At 35.9% G+C, this 19596-nt stretch overlaps 2 protein-coding genes across 2 annotated transcripts in view; one reads left to right on the forward strand and one right to left on the reverse strand.

Moving 5' to 3' along the window:
* The window catches only part of LOC106132238 (WD repeat-containing protein 7), a 109832-nt gene that overhangs the window by 59835 nt on the left and 30401 nt on the right, over positions 1-19596 (reverse strand). The window contains exons 20-21 of the mRNA XM_060952788.1: positions 19213-19297; positions 17535-17627 (exon numbers count right to left, since the gene is read on the reverse strand). Of these exons, the coding sequence (XP_060808771.1) occupies positions 17535-17627; positions 19213-19297 (178 nt within the window). The remainder of the gene's footprint in view (positions 1-17534; positions 17628-19212; positions 19298-19596) is intronic.
* On the forward strand, positions 4320-11520 carry LOC106132240 (cuticle protein 1). The gene is made up of 3 exons (XM_013331600.2): positions 4320-4373; positions 9314-9494; positions 10979-11520. Exons 1-3 carry the CDS (start codon positions 4362-4364, stop codon positions 11251-11253), a joined length of 468 nt encoding a protein of 155 aa, XP_013187054.1. The 5' UTR covers positions 4320-4361; the 3' UTR covers positions 11254-11520.

Consider the following 19596-nt stretch of genomic DNA (forward strand, 5'->3'; position numbering starts at 1 on the left):
CGCCGTGTGGTTCCGGCACCATTCAAAAAAAAAGAACAGGACCACTCCATCTCGTTCCCATGGATGTCGTTAAAGGCGACTAAGGGATTAGGCTTATAAACTTGGGATTCTTCTTTTAGGCGATGGCCTAGCAACCTGTCACTATTTGGATCTCAATTCCATCATAAAGACAAACAGCTGAACGTGGCCTATCACTCTTTTCAAGACTGTTGGCTCTGTCTACCCCGCAAGTGATGTAGACGTGACCATATGTATGATAATTAGTTTTTTTTTTATTTCCCTATAAAATTTGTCGTGTTTAATAATTAAAATTATTTCCACGGCCCGTTTGTATGTTAGTACTAGTATTAAATTAGTCCAAGTGTCTAAACTTGAAATAATGAAACTTCCTTGATGAAATCTGATCAGAAATTTTAACAATGTTACATGAATTATGCTTATTAGCAATATTTATGCCTTTATTGTTTTAAATTAACGTTTCAATGTTACTCGGGAACATATTTAGTAGATAGTTAAATACATACATTACATAAAACACACATCTTTCCACTTGCCACGAACTTTGCATACTTCTTTCGCTTCATCCACATTTATAACTCTCTTCATGCAAGCTCGTCGGTTTCGGGTACTCTTGACCTGACCCTTTGTCTCCGATTTGAACAATGTATTCTCTGGTCTACATTTCTATTCAAAATTTGGACAATTTTGAAGTTGACTTTATTCAAATTCAAAATTTTTATTCATTATTATAGGATACTTCATATCGTTTAATAATTGTCATATCTTTTGGTTTCACAACATTGGTTGACGTCAAATTAATTACTTAAAACTAAGTTTACCGCCGCTTCCAATGCGTCAGCGTATTGAAGAAAATGCTGCAGTGCAGTTTGTTACCGAATCTTCTGCATTGACGCTTTAGTTTTTTTTTACTAAGTGTTGTTGAAATGTACAATAATAATAAAGACTAAAAATTTTAAAATTAGAATTTTGCTTTGCCGACCGTACTAAGCCTGATAACTAATATATTTTTATAAAGGACATACAAGATCAATATTTATATCAAGTTATAAAAGGCGAACCTACAATTAAATGTTACTGATATGGCAATGTTAAAGATAATTATAATTACTATAACCTATAATGTCTGATGGAAAATGTGGGGTATTGTGAGATTGACGGATCTTTTCTGTTAAGCCAAGTATTCATCGCAATCGGTTCAGTAGTTTTTGCGTGAAAGAGTAACAAACATCCATACTGACATCCTGACATACTCACAAACTTTCGCATCATTTATAATATTAGTAGGAAGTAGGATAGTATAATACACGTCATAGTTTAAAATCAGACATACCTATGAATGTTTTTAAACTTTCGTTTCGGAGAAGAATCATATAAATATATGATTGGAAAATAGAGTTATGTTTTATTTATAAATTGGTTACTATGTTTTTTTAAATTGGTTATTATTTTTTCTCTGTAACCAACGGGTTCTTTTCAAAGTTGACCACCGCTATAAACAAAACGACTTCAGTAACAACAAAATAAAGCCTACCCACGCCCGCAACAGTTGCAAGTTATTTCATCAGCCAGACTTTGGAACCGCACCCAACCTTGTCTATGCCAATTTGGAGTGGAGAAATAGGTTGCAAGGCTGCATGTGCGCAGGTTTATTTGGGGGGTGTGCACAGGAATTCCCTTTAACATGTTCGTGTGTTGTCATGTTCGATTCTCGGTCAGGTCATTATAGAAAAGGAAGTTTTTCTGATTGGCCTGGGTCATGAGGGTTTTTGACATAACATATGATCACGTCTATATCCCTTTGACAGGGTTGCCAGCTATCACTTTAAAAAAGAATTCCAAGTTTATTAGCCACTAGAGGCCGCCCGCGGCTTCGTCCGCGTGGAATCATTCCCGCCGGGACTCCAGGACAAAAAGTGGCCTATATGTTATTCTGGGTCTTCAGCTATCTACATACCAAATTTCATCGTAATCGATTTTGTAGTTTTTGCGTGAAAGAGTAACGAACATCCATACTGACATCCTGACATACTCACAAACTTTCGCATTTATACCTAATATTAGTAGGATTATTATCTTTCATTCTAACTCTGCTTATAAATAAGACAATTGCAAATAAAATTGGGATTCCGATTTGAATATCAGTTCCATCATTAAACCGCCCATAACACATGCAAGTGGTCATAGTCTTTTCAAAAGACTCCGTTGGCTCTGTCTACCCCTTACGGGATAAAGACGCGATTATAATGTATGTACGGTATGTCAGTTTTGTAGATATCGTGATATCCTCCTTAAAAGCATTGTGACAGTTTTTTTATAACAGGTCAGAACATTTCCTGCTCCACCCATCAAAACAAAGGCGCCACGTAGACTAATGAACAAATAGACACGCAAAATATGAATAAATTTTTATTTCTTAAACATTTATTAGCTATATTGTTACTACTTTAGCATATAATAACTTTTAATACCTATGTCTTTATAATATAGCTGTTTGTTATTCCTAATAAATAAATAAATAAATTTATTTGCGACTCAGCTAGAAGCTCGCGGTGCTGTCCGCGTACAATGAAAAGCACCCCCGTTCCCGCGGGAATTCCTGGAAATCCTCTCTTAATGCAACTCTTAAATCTCATAAGGAACCCAATTTCATTTGAAATTCGCCTTTTTTAACCTAAATTTAAACATTTCTATAAAGAATTAGTAAAGAATTTTTCTAGAAACCTGCAATATTCAGGTCGTATCGTTTTCACTAAATCGCTCTTCCAAATAGACCGGAGCGGAGGCGAGCCCTTCTAGATGTCAAGCAAGTTTAGTGTTTAAATATGTACTAAGATTTTAAAGTACCTAATCAAAATTCAAATTTATAATTTGTTTTGAATTTTGATTCAAATACTTGATTACAGCTTGCATAGGAAGATTTTTTAAAAAGTGGTTGAAGTGAAAGAAGTATAACAATAAATATATACAGGACGTATAATATATATATATATTAACGTATCTTGATCAAATTAAGGACGTCCTGGCGAAGGTCAGGTCAAGAGTACCCGAAACCGTCGAGCTTGCATGAAGAGAGTATGCAGAGATCGTGGCAAGATGTAGTCTCTGCCTACCTCTCCGGGAAAAGGCGTGATTTTATGTATGTATGTATATAAAGTACATATTACACAAATTGAGTCAGCCTCGAAGTAAGTTCGATACTTGTGTAACGAGATACTAACCCAACGACGCTATTTTTTATAATAAACACTTATACATGATAAACATGCAAAACCCAGGCCAATCAGAGAAAGTTCGTTTCTCATTATGCCCCGGCCGGGATTTGAACCCGGGACGTCCGGTGTCACAGACGAGCGCACTACCGCTGCGCCACAGAGGCCGTCAACCATATGTATAGAGTATGCAAGTGAAAAGATGGTGGTATCTGCCTCAGGTAAACAGATCTATGGAAGCTTTTCCAGAATTTTACCCAGGGATATCCTATCTCTCTTCATCTTTGAGGATAGAAAAAGAGAGAAAATAAAACATGCGCCATGAATGGGTGCCGATTAATGAATGTATATATATAAGTGTGGAACGTAACTTTTTTTTTATACACACGTCATACAATTAACCTGCTATATATTAATTTCCGTATGTAAAACCCCACTTTAAATCGCCACTGATGTATGTTATCATTATGAGAGTATCAGCTTCCGCCCGTGGCTTCGCTTGGGTGTAAATCGCATCCTACCTATTTGTTTGTTTGTTTATTGGACAGAAATTTACACAGTTACAAGAAATAATATATAATTATGAAATAAATAAATCACTTGCAATGCCTGACTTATCCCATGAAGGGATTTGTTATTCTGATAAAAAAGGTTATTAATGTAAAGTTTCATCCAAATCCGTGCAGTAGTTTTTCATGAAAGCAACAAATATTTAAACTTGAATATAACTTATTATTGAGACAATTATAACGTTTTTTTCTCGTAGAATGTGAATCAAAGAATTATTTTAAAAATAAAAATGTGTAGTATTTAAAAGAACCAACAAAAAATCCTTTAATTTTTCATGCTTTCATTACACAAATCAAGTCTTCACGTACATAAAATCTGTCGCAAATTAATTGCAATTCAAAATTCAATAAAAAAAAATGCGGAAGGCAAGAGAAATGTCACCGACGAAAGAAGACAGCCTCAAAAAAGTGGACGCGTTCGCCTCTAAAACGTCTTATCACTGTGCACTGATAGCTGGCCACTTTCAATACTCATGCTGTATAGCATACTCCCAGTATAAAAGACCAACGGGCACAGCCCAGAGCATTCAGTAGCTATCGCGCAGTCAACAAGAAGTGCACGATGAGATTTCTGGTAACTACCTTTATTTAAAAAAATAATAATAATCAAATAAACCACAAACAAAATAGTGACGACGGAAAATTCGGTTCTTTTTCAAAAAGAAAAAAAATATTGTGACACGTTTCAAAGTTCGAAATTCGAAATTCGCGGCAGTGATCGAAAGTGACATTTTAAATACTTTTGATGGATTTTTGCCTCAAATGGCATTGATATATTATATACAGCCAATAAATTTTCACACCAATGCATTTTCTAAGGAAGTGCGAAAAAATCTTGGTATTCCGTCGTCATTATTATTAGGGCAAACGGGTGCAACCTTATATACGACGTATATTTGCCATGTCATAGTGATCTGATTAAAAATGTTATTTGCAAATCGATATACTCAAGGCTGTATATGTTTTTCTGTAGTGCTTTTGTTAAAAACTTAAGGATCTATTGTATTATTAATGGAAACAGCAAATTCCTTTGCCTATTAATTTTTTTTATTGGTACATTGGAATTTCAACTGGCTAAAACATTAAAAAAATGTTTTGTATTATCAAACAATAAAAATTTTAAACGCATTAGTTAAACAGTGATTCGAATCTGATACTAACAATGCAAACAAGAATGTTCGCCTTGTCAATCATTATGCTAAACGACTTTATGCAAATCGACACATTGTTTAGGGCGTGATCGAGTAGTATTCGAGTTCTGTATTGTATTCATCCATTAAATTAAATTATCATCATCGTAACCCTTCAAACATACACAGCGTCTCCATCATCTTAACGCGTCATACACACCGTGTTTTTGTCAAGTTTGATTGAATCATAATATTTTTCTTTACTTATAAAATAAATAGTTTTATTAAAAAAAATATCTGTTAATGTTAGAAGCAAATTAATAAGCTTATTCCCTCGGCCTCCTCAAGTCTATAATCTGCGTAGAGATGTCATAAATAACATACAAAAAATAAATCATACAATCAAATTGGTAACTTAGAAAATATACAGTTAAAACTAATAGTCGAAAGCTTAAACTTTAAAAAAGAACACTGTTTCGTGAAAACTGATAACGTGAAAACAGTTAGGGTACTATGAAAGATATATATATATTTTAATCAACACTTTTGAATAACAATTAACTAACAGATCATTATGGTTTTCATAAAATTACAACAATTTTTTTGTATCACAATGCTGCTGTGGGGGTCACAGCAGCATTGTGATACAAAAAAATGTGATATGGTTTTTGCATCTGTTTTTCTGATGTTTTATTGTACCTTAATTTAAATAAACATTTATTATCTTTCGTTTCTTTCTATATGATTAACATGTTCACAATGGTATTTTCATCGAGCAAATCCGGGGCGTGAAACAAGTGTAAAATATGTAAGTGAGGGCGTAGTCAGACCCAGCTTAACGCCGTGTTGACAAGTTTAGAATTAACACGCGCACAGTGTCACATCGATCTCTTTTAACCTAATGTCGTTTGACATAATTTGTATATCAGCATTGAAAATAGTTAATTAAGACGTTTATTATTTTATCGGTATGTCAGTAAAAAGTCATTAAAAAAAACATATTTTTGCATTCAAAACTCCGTTTAAATAACATGTTCAAAGTGTCGCTCAAAACAAATGCATATTCAAATATATGTATTTTACTTATAACAAAAACAAACCTGTTTTGCATAACGGTTATCCGTTACAAAAAAAACTATTATGTTTTTTCGCTGACCAAATAACGCTATTCGAATAATAACTATGGTGTGTTAATATTGCAGACTTATTTAACTAGATTAGCTCTCTGCATATTTAAATTTTATTTTTTTGTATTTTTGCGTACTCACGTAATATAGCATGTTTTTCAACAAAATAGTATTTTTTGATTTTCAATTCGTGAGATGGGGGAAGATGTCTCTGCCCACCCCTCCGGGGAAGAAGGCGTGGTTTTATGTATAGAGTAAGATGACAACACTGTTCTTTTTACAAATGACAAAACCTTAATTCGCATAAATGATACCTATATATTCAAAAAGCGAAAAATGACCCCAATCCCAAAGCACAATAGCGAATGCTGCATCAGGGAACATATCTCAATATATAACGCCTCTGAATGACCACCACAAAAAAAGAGAATAAGAAACATATAAAAAGTGTCACATCTAGCAACATACATCATAGTGGCGACATTATATGTATAGAATAACGGTTATTACGTGCGAAGGTCGTTATTACGTATGGGACGAGTTACGCATGCACAACTTTGTGTCAAGGTCGTATAATTGTCACTGCTGTTTATTTAGTTATTGTTTTAGTTATGCATTTCACTAGTTGCATTCTTATGGTGTCGATAACTAAATTGTAAATGATATCTATTTCTTGTTAATTTCGTAAAAATTATTGACGAAGTAATATTGCTGATTACTGTATGTTTTTTTTTAAATTTAGTTTTCGTTTTTTGAATACATTGCTCAATTTGAATAATTTTGAAAATAATGTTTTAAAGTTCTAAATCTTGTTTAGAAAACAAAATTCTAAATCTTGTTAAGCAAACGTGTCTATTTTGAACCGTTATTGTTTTTATTAATTTTAAAACCGATATTTTCATTTTATTTATTTACATTATGATTAATGATATTAACAAATTTTTTGTTTGTTTGTAAGATACTTTATTGTACATTTTTTTATTATAATACATTATTCATTGAATAACATGGATCGTACAAAAGTTACTTACTCCACACTTACTTTTTTATCGTATCTACGAGTATATTTCAATCAACATGCTAAATATTTTTTTTGCAAAATCAATAATGATACTCATTACACATTTATGAGGAACAATGACTCCTACGTTTGTTAATTTCTGGCAACTTCACTAAATTGCACATCACAGACACGACAGGTGTAAGTAAAATGGACGACCTAGTGCGAGCCTGGCTCGGCGACAATGGTTCCATTACCTATAAAATGCCAAAATAATCACATTTTTTGTCGAGCGATTATTTTCCCGCAAATATCATTTCATTTTTTTTTTTTATTTGTTGTTACGGCGTACAGAGAAATGTATAATTTATAAAAATATCAACCATACAAATCAATGAATAATTCTTGAACACTAAAATTGTACATTAATAGTAAATGTTGAATTTAGACCTACAAAGGCCAAATGGCGATCTAACTATTCATTAAATTTAATAAAAACAAGTAAACAGCGGACTTGAAGTCTAGGGCTCTTCTTACCAGCCATCAGCTTTTTCGAATATTTTGGTCCATGAAATACAGTCGTGACGGACGGATAAATATTATAGGAATCCAGTTTAACCTTTTGAGTACGGAACCCTAAAACGATAATCCGTTAAAATTAGTCCACCATGACACGGTCTACCGCTCACGACGGATGCGCAAACGCAATTACGAATTCTAATAAAGATTTCATTAATTAATATTTATATGCTGATTAGTCGTGTTAACTGGTGTATTTATGACCGCTAAGAAGGAAGACGTTCTAATCACACGAATTTTATTTTTATGTAGGCGTTATGTTAAATCACTACATAAAATAAAACAAAGTCGCTTCCCGCGTCTGTTCTGTTGAAAATAACACGACGGATTTCGATACAGTAATGCTTAGTACGAGTATGATATTCAAGAGAAATAAATAAATTCTATCCGTGTAAAGCCGGGGCGGGTCGCTAGTTTTAAGATAAGGGAATAAGTATTTACAATGATTAAATAAGATCATTCGAATACTATACCTTGTCTATGTAATACCAATGACTTCATTTTGAAGAAATTAAATTACTATTACCAATTTTTTAAATATAGTATTCAAAGTCATTTTTTGATTTTTTTATTGAATAATAATAACTTTTACTATCATAATAATGGCAATTTATAAAAGGCATTTTGTAATCCAACTTGTGGTATTATTATAAATTTGGTTATCCTTGAAATAACTAAAGAAATACAGATTAAATTAAAATGTTTAATAGCGCATATAATTTTTGTAAACGAGCGCTAGTGTAGTAAAAAAAACAATCAATTAACCAAATTAATAGGTGTACTAGCAAAAACTAGACCATTTGCAACCGCAAGCCAATTATTTCATTGTAGTACCTCTAAAATTAGCATACTAATTGAAATAACTTACTGAAATTCTAAAGGATAATGTGACTGGAGTAGATTGGCATAAATTTTATCTGATACTAAATTATTGTGTCAGAACAGGATCCGTGCTACGTGGCAAAATAACTAGGCCATTTGCAGTAATGTATCTAGTTAAATCAATACATAACTGAACACCTGAACGATTAAATTACTTCTGATAACAATTACATACAAATTTCGAATAACGTTTTTTTCAATTCTCCTCTACCCTTACACTCAAGCCAACTTGCATTTTCGAATTAAAAAACGCCCGATTCAAAACCACTTTTCTTTTTTATATTAGAAAAAGAAAAGTTTTTTTTTATATTAAGTACACATAGATTTTCGGCGAATTGCCGGCCAATTATGTGGTTTCCAGTAAAAACAGAAAATAACCACTTCTTGTGTATCCGTGAACATCGCAAGGGTTTCAAAAACATAATAAACAATAATAACCCTACCCTTGGTAGGTAATGTAGGTATGTATTATAAGGCTTAGTCCTGGTATAGCCCCTTGAGTTAAGGACGTTAGAAGCCAGTCTGGGCAGTAGACCGCAGGGTTACAATGAATAGAATGTGTAGAAGAAGCGGCGGAACAAACTACACTGCAGCATTTTCGTCAATTTACAATAAAAAAATGTTTTAAATCTAAATCGTGAACTAATGCACATTGTCTACATTAAAAAAAACATGAATAATGTGTTTGTCTGTTAGGATCCACATATAACCAACATGACCTGAGCTGAGTAAAATCACCACAACCATTTAAAACAACAATCTCCCTAATCCATGCCGAATGCTTGTCTCATCCCAGGTCCTCCTCGCTATCGTCGGCTATGCCTCGGCATCAGCCATCGCCCCCCTGGTCTACGGCATCAACCCTGGTGACGCCCAGGCCGCGGCCATCGACGCGACAGTAGCCGCTCAAGACCACGTGCGAGCTGTGGGCGAAGGCCAGGCCAGAGCTGCCGAAGCCGCCGTCCAGTGGAACACAGGTATTTGACAGCAAGATATACATACATACATACATACATAGTGCCGTGTGGTTCCCGGCACCAATACAAAAAAGAATAGGACCACTCCGTCTCGTTCCCATGGATGTCGTAAAAGGCGACTAAGGGATTAGGCTTATAAACTTGGGATTCTTCTTTTAGGCGATGGGCTAGCAACCCGTCACTATTTGAATCTCAATTCTATCATTAAGTCAAACAGCTGAACGTGGCCTATCAGTCTTTTCAAGACTGTTGGCTCTGTCTACCCCGTAAGGGATAAAGACGTGATCATATCATATCACATATGTATGTATGTATGTATGTATGTATGTATGTATGTATAACTAAAATCACGCCTCTTTTCCGGAAGGGGTACGCAGAGACTACCTCTTTCCACTTGCCACGATCTCTGCATACTTCTTTCGCTTCATCCACATTCATAACTCTCTTCATGCAATCTCGGCGGTTTCGGGTACTCTTGACCTGACCCTTTACCAGGACGTCCTTAATTTGATCAAGATACGTTCGTCTAGGTCTTCCCACTCCGACTTTTCCGAACAACCTTTCCTTTTTTCCGACAGCAAGATAATCGATGCACATTTTATTTGTGAACAGTTTAATTTTAAAACGAGAAAAAATACTAATCGATAAACGTGACAAACACTTCACATATTGTGTCACATATACGTAGATATTTTTTTTGCATAATTATCGTTTGGCATAAATTTTCATAATTGAATGTACCAAGACCTGGGCGGACCAGAGAGGATAAATTTATAACGAAAAGAAAAACGAACGATGCGTTGAAATTAAATGTTACTTAATTAATCTAGACCTAGAGTGTAGAATGCGCATGCAAACTACCTTTACAAAGCCAATTGCACCCATCAAATAACAAAGTAATATATTCACACTAGAGGCCGCCCGCGACTTCGTCCGCATGGAAACCCTATCAATCCCGCGGGAACTCTGGGATAAAAAGTAGCCTATGTGTTATTCTGGGTCTTCAGCTACCTACATACCAAATTTCATGGTAATCGGTTCAGTAGTTTTTGCGTGAAAGAGTAACAAACATCCATACATCCATACAAACTTTCGCCTTTATAATAGTAGTAGGATTGCACACAAACTGTACAAATACATGAGAGTCTATTTTGCAACCGTTTTCTAGAAAAAAACATACATATACAATATACATATAATCACGTCTATATCCCTTACGGGATAGACAGAGCCAAGAGTCTCTTAAAGACTGATAGGCCACGTTCAGCTATTTGGCTTTAAGACAGAATTGAGATTCAAATAGTGGCAGGTTGCTAGCCCCTCGCCTGAAAGAAGAATCCCAAGTTTATAAGCCTACCCCTTAGTCGCCTTTCACGAAATCCATGGGAGAGAAATGGGGCGGTCGTATTCTTTTTTGTTTTGTGGCCGGGAACCGCACGGCGCTAGAAAAAAAAAACGATTCTGAACATGTCATTCTATCACAGAGGCCGTCCGTCAAGCGTCCGAGGCCGCCCGCGACATCAACGAGAACGCGTATTGGAATGGCGTGGCAGCTTCGCAGAACTTAGTCGCCGCGGCGCAGTCGCAATCCGCCGCTCTAAGCGGTGCCGCGGCCGCCGCACGCGCAGCTCACTTGGGCGTCGCACCTCTGGGAGTCGCCCCACTTGGCGTAGCTCCACTTGGCTTGGCCGCGCCATACGGTCTCGGACTCGGCCACGCCGGTCTCGGAATTCACGGACTCGGTCTACGCGCTTGGTAATATGCTTAAAGTGACCGTAATTAACGATTGACAATAACGTTCTCGATTGAAGATTGAAAACGTTATTGTCAATAATCGTTATTTTAACGGTTATTTTAATAGCGTTAGTAACCTTGTCGATTAGTATAATTTTTCACTGATCGGCGATGTTACTGGATGGTCGGTAGCAACCGGCTTGGTCTCACCTCAACACATGGATTGCTCAAAAAAGGTCTCAGCAAAGTAACTCTCTTTGTAAATATCACGCCATCACTGCCAAAGTGTAAATAAACACGTTTTACAAAGTAATTTTTGTTTTTTTTTTTCAATTATTTATTTATTTAAACTAAGTGCACGTAAAAAGGAGGGCTTAATGCCACAAGGCATTCTCTGTCAGTCTAACCCTTTTTTTACGCGGTAAAAATATCAAGTCACCATCAAATCCTATTCATCCAAATTCCTAAAATAGGCAATCGTTTAAAATTCCTAAATCTTTTTAGATAGAAAATAAGACTAACGTGACAATTTATCCACTAAATATCCACTTGCCACTTTTTTCAAATTGTTAGATGTTAAAAATATACACAAACAAATCGACTGCTGTCTGACCTTCGTAGGCCAAGTGGTCAAGATCATCAGCAGAGCCAAGAGTCTTGAAAAGACTAGACAGCTTAGTAACACGTTCAGCTGTGAGGCTGTATGGCTTAATGATAGAATTGAGATTCAAATAGTGACAGGTTGGTAGCCCATGGTCGAAAAGAAACCCAAGTTTTACATCTTACCCTTGATTGACTTTTACAATCTGAACGGGAAGAGAAGCAGCAGGCACACACTATGTTTATTCAAATTTATAAATTCAAAATTTCAACATCACTCAATAATTGTCATATCATTCGGTTTCACAACATTGGTTGACGTCAAATAAATTACTTAAAACTAAGTTTACTACGAAGCGTCATTGAAGAAGAAGCGGTAACAAACTGCACTGCAGCATTTTTTTCAACAACGTCAACTTCACAACCGTCCAAACTTGAATAGAAACATGGACGGGAGAATATATTGTTCAGATTAATTTACTTGTATGAATGTTGAATAATAATAATAATGCTGCCTTCTCTACCACACTAAACTTGCACAGATGAAGGTGCTCCTATATCCCTTAGTCACCTTTATAAGTAGTAGCGGGAGCGATGATTCGGACTCGACCGCCACCAAAGGGAAGATCTTCCGCCAGGCTAGGTGTTAAGCCTGGGGAACCGCGCCGCAGACGATGTTAAGTCGTTGGTTGTATATTTGCTCCAATCCGTGAAGTCTTTGCTTGCGCGATTTAGACTCTTCGCTGTTATTGGCTGATGGCGTCGCGTGATTGACTGTGTCGCCACAAAAACATCCATAGGCATCAGCTGTTCTCATTTCATAGGGGGACGAAGTTGCGGACAACAGCTAGTTAGCAATGACCGGCAAAGCGCGTGCGCAACGCGCAAAAAAGGCATCGTGGCAAGTGGAAAGATGTATTCTCTGTTCTCTTTTATATGGGAAAGAGATAGAGTGGTCCTGTTCTTAAATGGGGGGAACCACAAGGCGCAACGAAGAAGTTAAATTAATAAAGCCCACCTAACATTTAGTGCCGTTTGGTCTCCGGCACCAATAAAAAAAAAATAATAGGACCACTCCATTTCGTTCCCATGGATGCGTAAAAGGCGACTAGGGGATAGGCTTTTAAACTTGGGTTTCCTCTTTTAGGCGATGGGCTAGCAACCTGTCACTATTTGAATCTCAATTCTATCATTAAGCCTAACAGTTGAACTTGGTCCATTAGTCTTTCAAGAATGTTGGCCTTGTCTACCCCGCAAGGGATATGGGCGTTAATAAATGTATGTATTGTACGTAACATTTAGTGTTGCAAATTATGTTAATATCATCAAACCTTGGTACATTAATATTGGTTATGGACGCTGACAATTTAATTAATTGTTAATTTACTTCCTATAATTACAACTGAATATGCAACATCGGCCAAGGGCGTGTCGGGCATCGGGCAATTTTTTTTTTTTTTTTCTATTTAACCAAATCGTTTTATGTTGGCCATCAGATTAAAATTTAATATTGCAATAGAATATTAGTCTATGGACGGTCTATGCTTTCATATACAATACATAATTGAGATCACAGGGGTAGCCAGAGACTACATCTCTCATTTATCACGCTCCTGCATAATTCTTTGTAACGTTTGTTTGTTTGTTACCACTTAACGGGTTATCTACTGAATTAATTTTCTTCAAACTTTTATGTTATTAAGAGTCTGAAGAAGAGCATAGCTTTCATCCCGGTAAAAACTATAGTTCCAGTGAGATTTGCGAAAAACCTGTATTCTCGAGAAGGTGGCATTAAATTCATTACTATTTTAAGGTGGTGTTAATTTCGTCGCTTTTTTGTCGGTGGCGTAAAATTTTCGCTTTTTGCAGATCTTAATCTTCGATATTAAATGTATATTTCAAAATGTGAAAGAGATAAGTTGAATAAAAAGAATCATAATATCATGTAGACGTTTTTGAACATAATAAATACTTAGTGGTATTATTAAATCATCTTCATTCATGACTCTTCTCGTGCACGCTGTCTAAACTTTTGCCAGAACGATCCCTACCCAACAAACATTTAGGCGACGATTAGAGCTTATTTTGTTACTTAGTGGGCTACAAAGGCATTACAGTAGCAGCACTTATGACTATTGGCGATAAAGTGGCGTACCAAGTAACGTATAGTGATATACGTTACTTGGTACGCCACTTTATAATACAGAGTTACAAGCGCGACAATTAGGCGAGCTTAAAGGTTATGGATGTATTATGGCAAATCTTAACACTGTTGTACATGCACAGCATTTTGTGTTATAGCTTTAAGTGAATCTTAGAACTCTAAGATCTAAATAAGAATAAGAATTAGCTACTACCTCCAAAAGTGCTATGCAGGTGATAATAAACTCTTTACAAGAACCTAAAGTTGCACAATAGCGTTAATAAGCGCTACCAGCCTTACAATAGTGTTTATTTAATCTTATATAGAACCAAATGCTTGAAGTTATACAAAACTCTCTTGCATTACCTTAAGTCAAATAGGAGTATAATTTTTCGCTATAACAGATCCTCTAGCGTCTATTGTTACTTTTTTGTGACTAAAGGTAAAGTAATAGCGCTTAAGGTCACTACTGTATTTCTTATATTGACTACTTGTTTTTGACAATGGCGTCGCAACCAAAATAAACAAAAATTGTTGTAAATACGTGGAAAAGTTTTCAGTAAATAGACAACATACATCGGGCGCTCGAATTATTTGCCAATAAATATGTAACATATTCACAGTGTACTTCCCTTCGCAGCAAAAATATGCTTCCTTTCGCACCATACAATATCACTTTTTTTTGTTTAATATAAAAATCATTAGTCGTAAACTTATAGCCATTGAAAATAAAATTATTTATTATTAGATCACAAAATTAGTTTAATTATCTTGAATAGCGTTCAGACCGTTACGAAACACCTATTTACCTCCCTTTTAGCGCTTGAAAATATAATTAACGCCTTTGTTTCTCTACTGTACCGCTTAAGGAGTCAGTTGACGCTTATTTACCCCTCTTGTATCGCTAAGAGATCCTGTTACCGCTATAATAACTTTCTTATAGCACTGATTGTACCTCTTAGTCAATTACCATAACTCTTGTATACCGTCATTATACAACCTTAAGTAATATAAAAATTGTGCCTAATTCGGGGGTAAAGTAGGGTTAGAGCGCGCTCTAACACTAATTTGTTACACCCATAAACCACTTTAGAATCTAGTTAGCGCTTTTATAGACTTATTATAAATCTTACTTTAGCGCCTAATTGTTACTTGGGTATTCAATCAAGGCACGTTCGTTTAGGCTTAGTCGAAAGTTTTATAGGTAGAAAACTCATCGTATTTGCTATTTCCAAGTGTTTAAAGTACAGAATAACAAGCACAATAATAATGTAAATCATCAAAAAAAACAAAGCACCAATGTCAATTTTATTCAGCCTTTAAAAAAAAAAAACATACTTGACAAGCCCTAGCCTCAAATGAACCTTGCAAGCAAAACCGCTCACGAAACCTAGCAACCAATAAAATGTAGAACAAAGGAAACACTATAAATGTATTTTGCAACGCAGCCCTAATTTTGCGTCATTGCAATCTGACCCCTGCGGCTCGGTGATAAGAGCTAGTGATTGTTGGTGCGAAATCTAGACTGCCTTGAAGAGGGCGTAGGCTCTCCTTGTCTACGGACACACGGGCGGGAAGGATGGTGAACAATTTTGATGATCTTGAGCTAGTTTAGAACGGTAAATATTGGAACGGCGAGGCTTCGAAATTTTTTTTTAATGTTGATAGATTCCCTAAAAAAATGCTCAAATCTAAAAACAAAACTTTAAATACGAACGAAGAATTTTTCTAAATTTCTATAGAACCAGTTATAAGGTTTTTAATTAAAAACGCGCCAACTTTTCAAATAAATCTATTGAATATTATTTTATTGCGTCGCTTTTTAACGGTTTGGTGAATTTGAATTTCAAAATGGAGGGAGTGATGTTGTTTTAACGCACTTGCTTCATTGGAAATTGGAGCATTATGATATTGTAGGCTCTATCTACCCCGTAAGGAATAAATACGTGACATATGTATGTTTACACATCTATATACATACATAAGTGCGACTGACTGACGAAAACGCACAGCCCAAACCGCTGAACCTTAAGACTTGAAATTTGGCATTATGTTCTTTAAATGGTCAAGGAACGCACTAAGAGAGGATTACCCGAAATTCCCGCGGGAACGGTATTTTGCGTTATATGCGATAGAAGACGCAGGCGTCCTCTAGTATGAAATAAAGAAATCGCTGAAAGAATTTTACCATATTTTCAGAGAATTTGTTTCTTGTGCCGTGTTGTTCACGGCACAATTCGACAAAAAAAAAGAATAGAACCCCTCCATATCTTTCCCATGGATGTCGTAAAAGGCGACTAAGTAGTTAAGGGATAAGCTTACAAACTTGTGATTCTTCTTTTAGGCGTTTGGCTAGCAACTTGTCACTATTTGAATCTCACTTCTATCATTGAGCCAAATAGCTGAACGTGGCCATTCAGTCTTTGCAAGACCGTTGGCTCTTACCCTGCAAGGGATATAGACGTGACCATATGTATATACATATATATTTATGTAATTTGTCAAAACAATCATAGATTAGCCAACAAGCTCGCGCCAACACGCTCGCTATCCCGCCGTGCCGTGTCACCGTTAACACGACGCGTACAAAATGAGCGACGAATGTAGCTCGCCTTGGCGGCGGGTGTTTGCCGCGTAAATATTATTATATCTCGCTCAATACACGCTAGCACTTCCTTCATTGGAAATTGGAGCGTACATTAATGATTAATTGTTTTATCACTATTATCATTTATCTAATAGTGCCGGCGTGTGGTACCCGACACTAGTTCAAAGAATAATAGGACCACTCCATCACTTTCCCGTGGATGTCGTAAAAGGCGATTAAAGGATAGGCTTACAAACTTGTGATTCTTTTTTTAGGCGATGGGCTAGCAACCTGTCACTGTTTGAATCTCAATTCTATCATTAAGCCTAACAGCTGAACGTGGCCAGGCCTGGTGTGGCCTATCAGTCAGCCAGGGATAAAAGCGTGATTATATATATGTAGTCTCTGCCCACCCCTCCAGGAAAGAGGCGCGATCGATACATGTATGATACAAATTAAAAAATATTTTGAAACAAAAGAGATCTATATTTACGTGTCGCGTTGTAAATATTTTTCATCAATATTATGATAAAGTCAATGATTTCAGTATTGTATGTATAATTATATAGTAATGTATGTATAATAATTATTTTGTAATTTTTCACATAAATATGGGTATTTATTAGTTTGATTTCAGAATGCGTTCTTCGTCCGCGAATTAAAAAAATGAATTGATACCAATTGACATCATGACACACACATATTTGGTTTGCCAGACAAAGGTTTGCATACAGTTAGTTACATACCTATATGCTGCAGTGTACTTTATTTCGCCGCTTCCATTAGGTACACATGCGCTTTGGAAGCGGTAATAGATATAATTTAAGTGATGTAAAGTCAATAAGTGATACCTTGTATCCAATTTTGAAAATAAATCTATACTATATTTAATATACTGTCTACCAACCGTTATTAATCACCTAAAAAGTCATCTATAAAGCCGTTGACCGATGTAAATCCTGAAAATTCCACTCACCTTTATGCTCCAAATGCCCCTTCAGCTGCTCGGCTTTGGCCTGCAGTTTCGTCTGCATAGTCTCAGCGCCTTCCTTCATCTTCGCCAGAATACCTGGGGAGAATGATATATTTTACTACAATTAATTTTGACGAAACGTGTTGCGTATATTTTTCTGTAATTTTTTTTATGACGAAACATATTGTGATTAGTTATTCGGTAAAAGAGATCAAGGTGTGCACAGAGGCACATGTTCAAATCTTAACTCTGCCATGACATGACTATTCTCTAAGTTTAATTTTCGTTTAGTTTAGTTTTCTCTAAGCACATTAGTGCTAAGCGAAGCTCTTATGGTTGAAAAAAAAATGTTGAGAAACACTGCACCTTTCCATCCAATACGGGTTAGGCACCTGCAAAGGTTGCGGAGGTCAGACGGGAGTTGCTACGTGTATAAACCTAACATTCCTGTGCACAATTGTGGACTTTATCGCACCACCCACTTAAAGTTTTTTCTGTTTGGTCAGCTGGTTGACTGGAAGAGAATGCCAAACGGCATTAAGTCCGCCTTTTGTACATTTTTTTTGTGCAATAAAGTTTAAAATAAATAAATAAATTCCTAATATAGGGTCACAGTTCAGCACGGCGGTACTTTCGCCAGGAGAAAGATGTTGTGTTAAGTCCAAGTAACTCTTTGACGAAACTTGCTGCAATCGTGCCGGCACATTTTGACGAAACATGTTGCTGATATTTATCTAAACATTTCTGACGAAACATATTCTAGTAAGTGTTGATTTGTTCTTTGACGAATGTTGCGACAGTCATTTATATAATATAGAGAGGATATTTTTCTGAAGACTTCTTTTGTTTCGACGAAGCTTGTTGCATATTTTGACGAAACATATATTTTTTCCTTATCCTAATTAGTTTTTTTTTGTATTGTTGACTCATTGTTATGTTGATGATATTTTAATTTACTTATCAAGAAGTTTCCACACTATTAGAACGACAAGAAGCGTTTCAAGTATTAATAAAAAGACCCACCATGTTTGTCCTTTTCCTTCAGTATGCGTTCCATATCGCCGGCCTTGTCTTTCACGCGCCCAAAGAAATCTATCCGGTAGGTAAGCATTGACAAGACGAAAATATAAAAATTAACATTGCATAAATCTTTATTGACACCTTTTTCATGTTGCATCTGTGTATATGGAGAGATATAGTCTCTGCCTACCCCTCCGGGAAAGAGGTGTGCTTTAATGATTTTTCTTTTTTAGAATGAATAAAATGTATTCAGAATTTAAAACAACTGGCATATGTATGTAAGAATAAGTTCGGGAATTTTGTCACTTGCGGTCACCCATCCAATTGAGGACTTTACCTGGGGTTGCTTAACATACGTAAGCGCTTCAAACGGTCACGTCAATTGTTTTAGCATTAAAATCTATGTATATATATATATATATATATATATATATATATAAATGGTAAAGGGTCAGGTCAAAAGTACCCGAAACCGCCGAGCTTGCATGAAGAGAGTTATGAATGTGGATGAAGCGAAGGAAGTATGCAGAGATCGTGGCAAGTGGAAAGAGGTAGTCTCTGCCTACCCCTCCGGGAAAAAGGCGTGATTTTATGTATGTATATTATATATATATCATATTTACCAGATATATATATATATATATATGTAAAACCTATTTACCGGATATCCGTTTAGTGGCATCGGGACTCGCAGACTGCGTAAGGGCAGCCAGATTCATGTATTCACTGGTCACCAATCCAGCCTCCTAGTACAGTATAAAAAATATATATATTTAAACCAAGATATAACATACAATTAAATTTATTTAGAGAGCGCCGATAGTAGTATCGGTAAGATGCCCAGTTAAAAAGGCACAGATTATAATCCCACCGCGAAATGGACTATTTTTTAAATTTTGTAGGTACATTAGTTTGAATACTAACCGATGATTTTACGGTGAGGGAAAATATTATTGCGATACCTGTTCATTCAGGCAACTGGATATGTAACCATGATCGATCCAATACGGGTTAGGTTCCGCTGCAAAGGTTGCGGAGGTCAGAC

This window comes from Amyelois transitella, chromosome 29 (assembly GCF_032362555.1).
Source record: "Amyelois transitella isolate CPQ chromosome 29, ilAmyTran1.1, whole genome shotgun sequence".
In the NCBI taxonomy this organism is placed as follows: Eukaryota; Metazoa; Arthropoda; class Insecta; order Lepidoptera; family Pyralidae; genus Amyelois; species Amyelois transitella.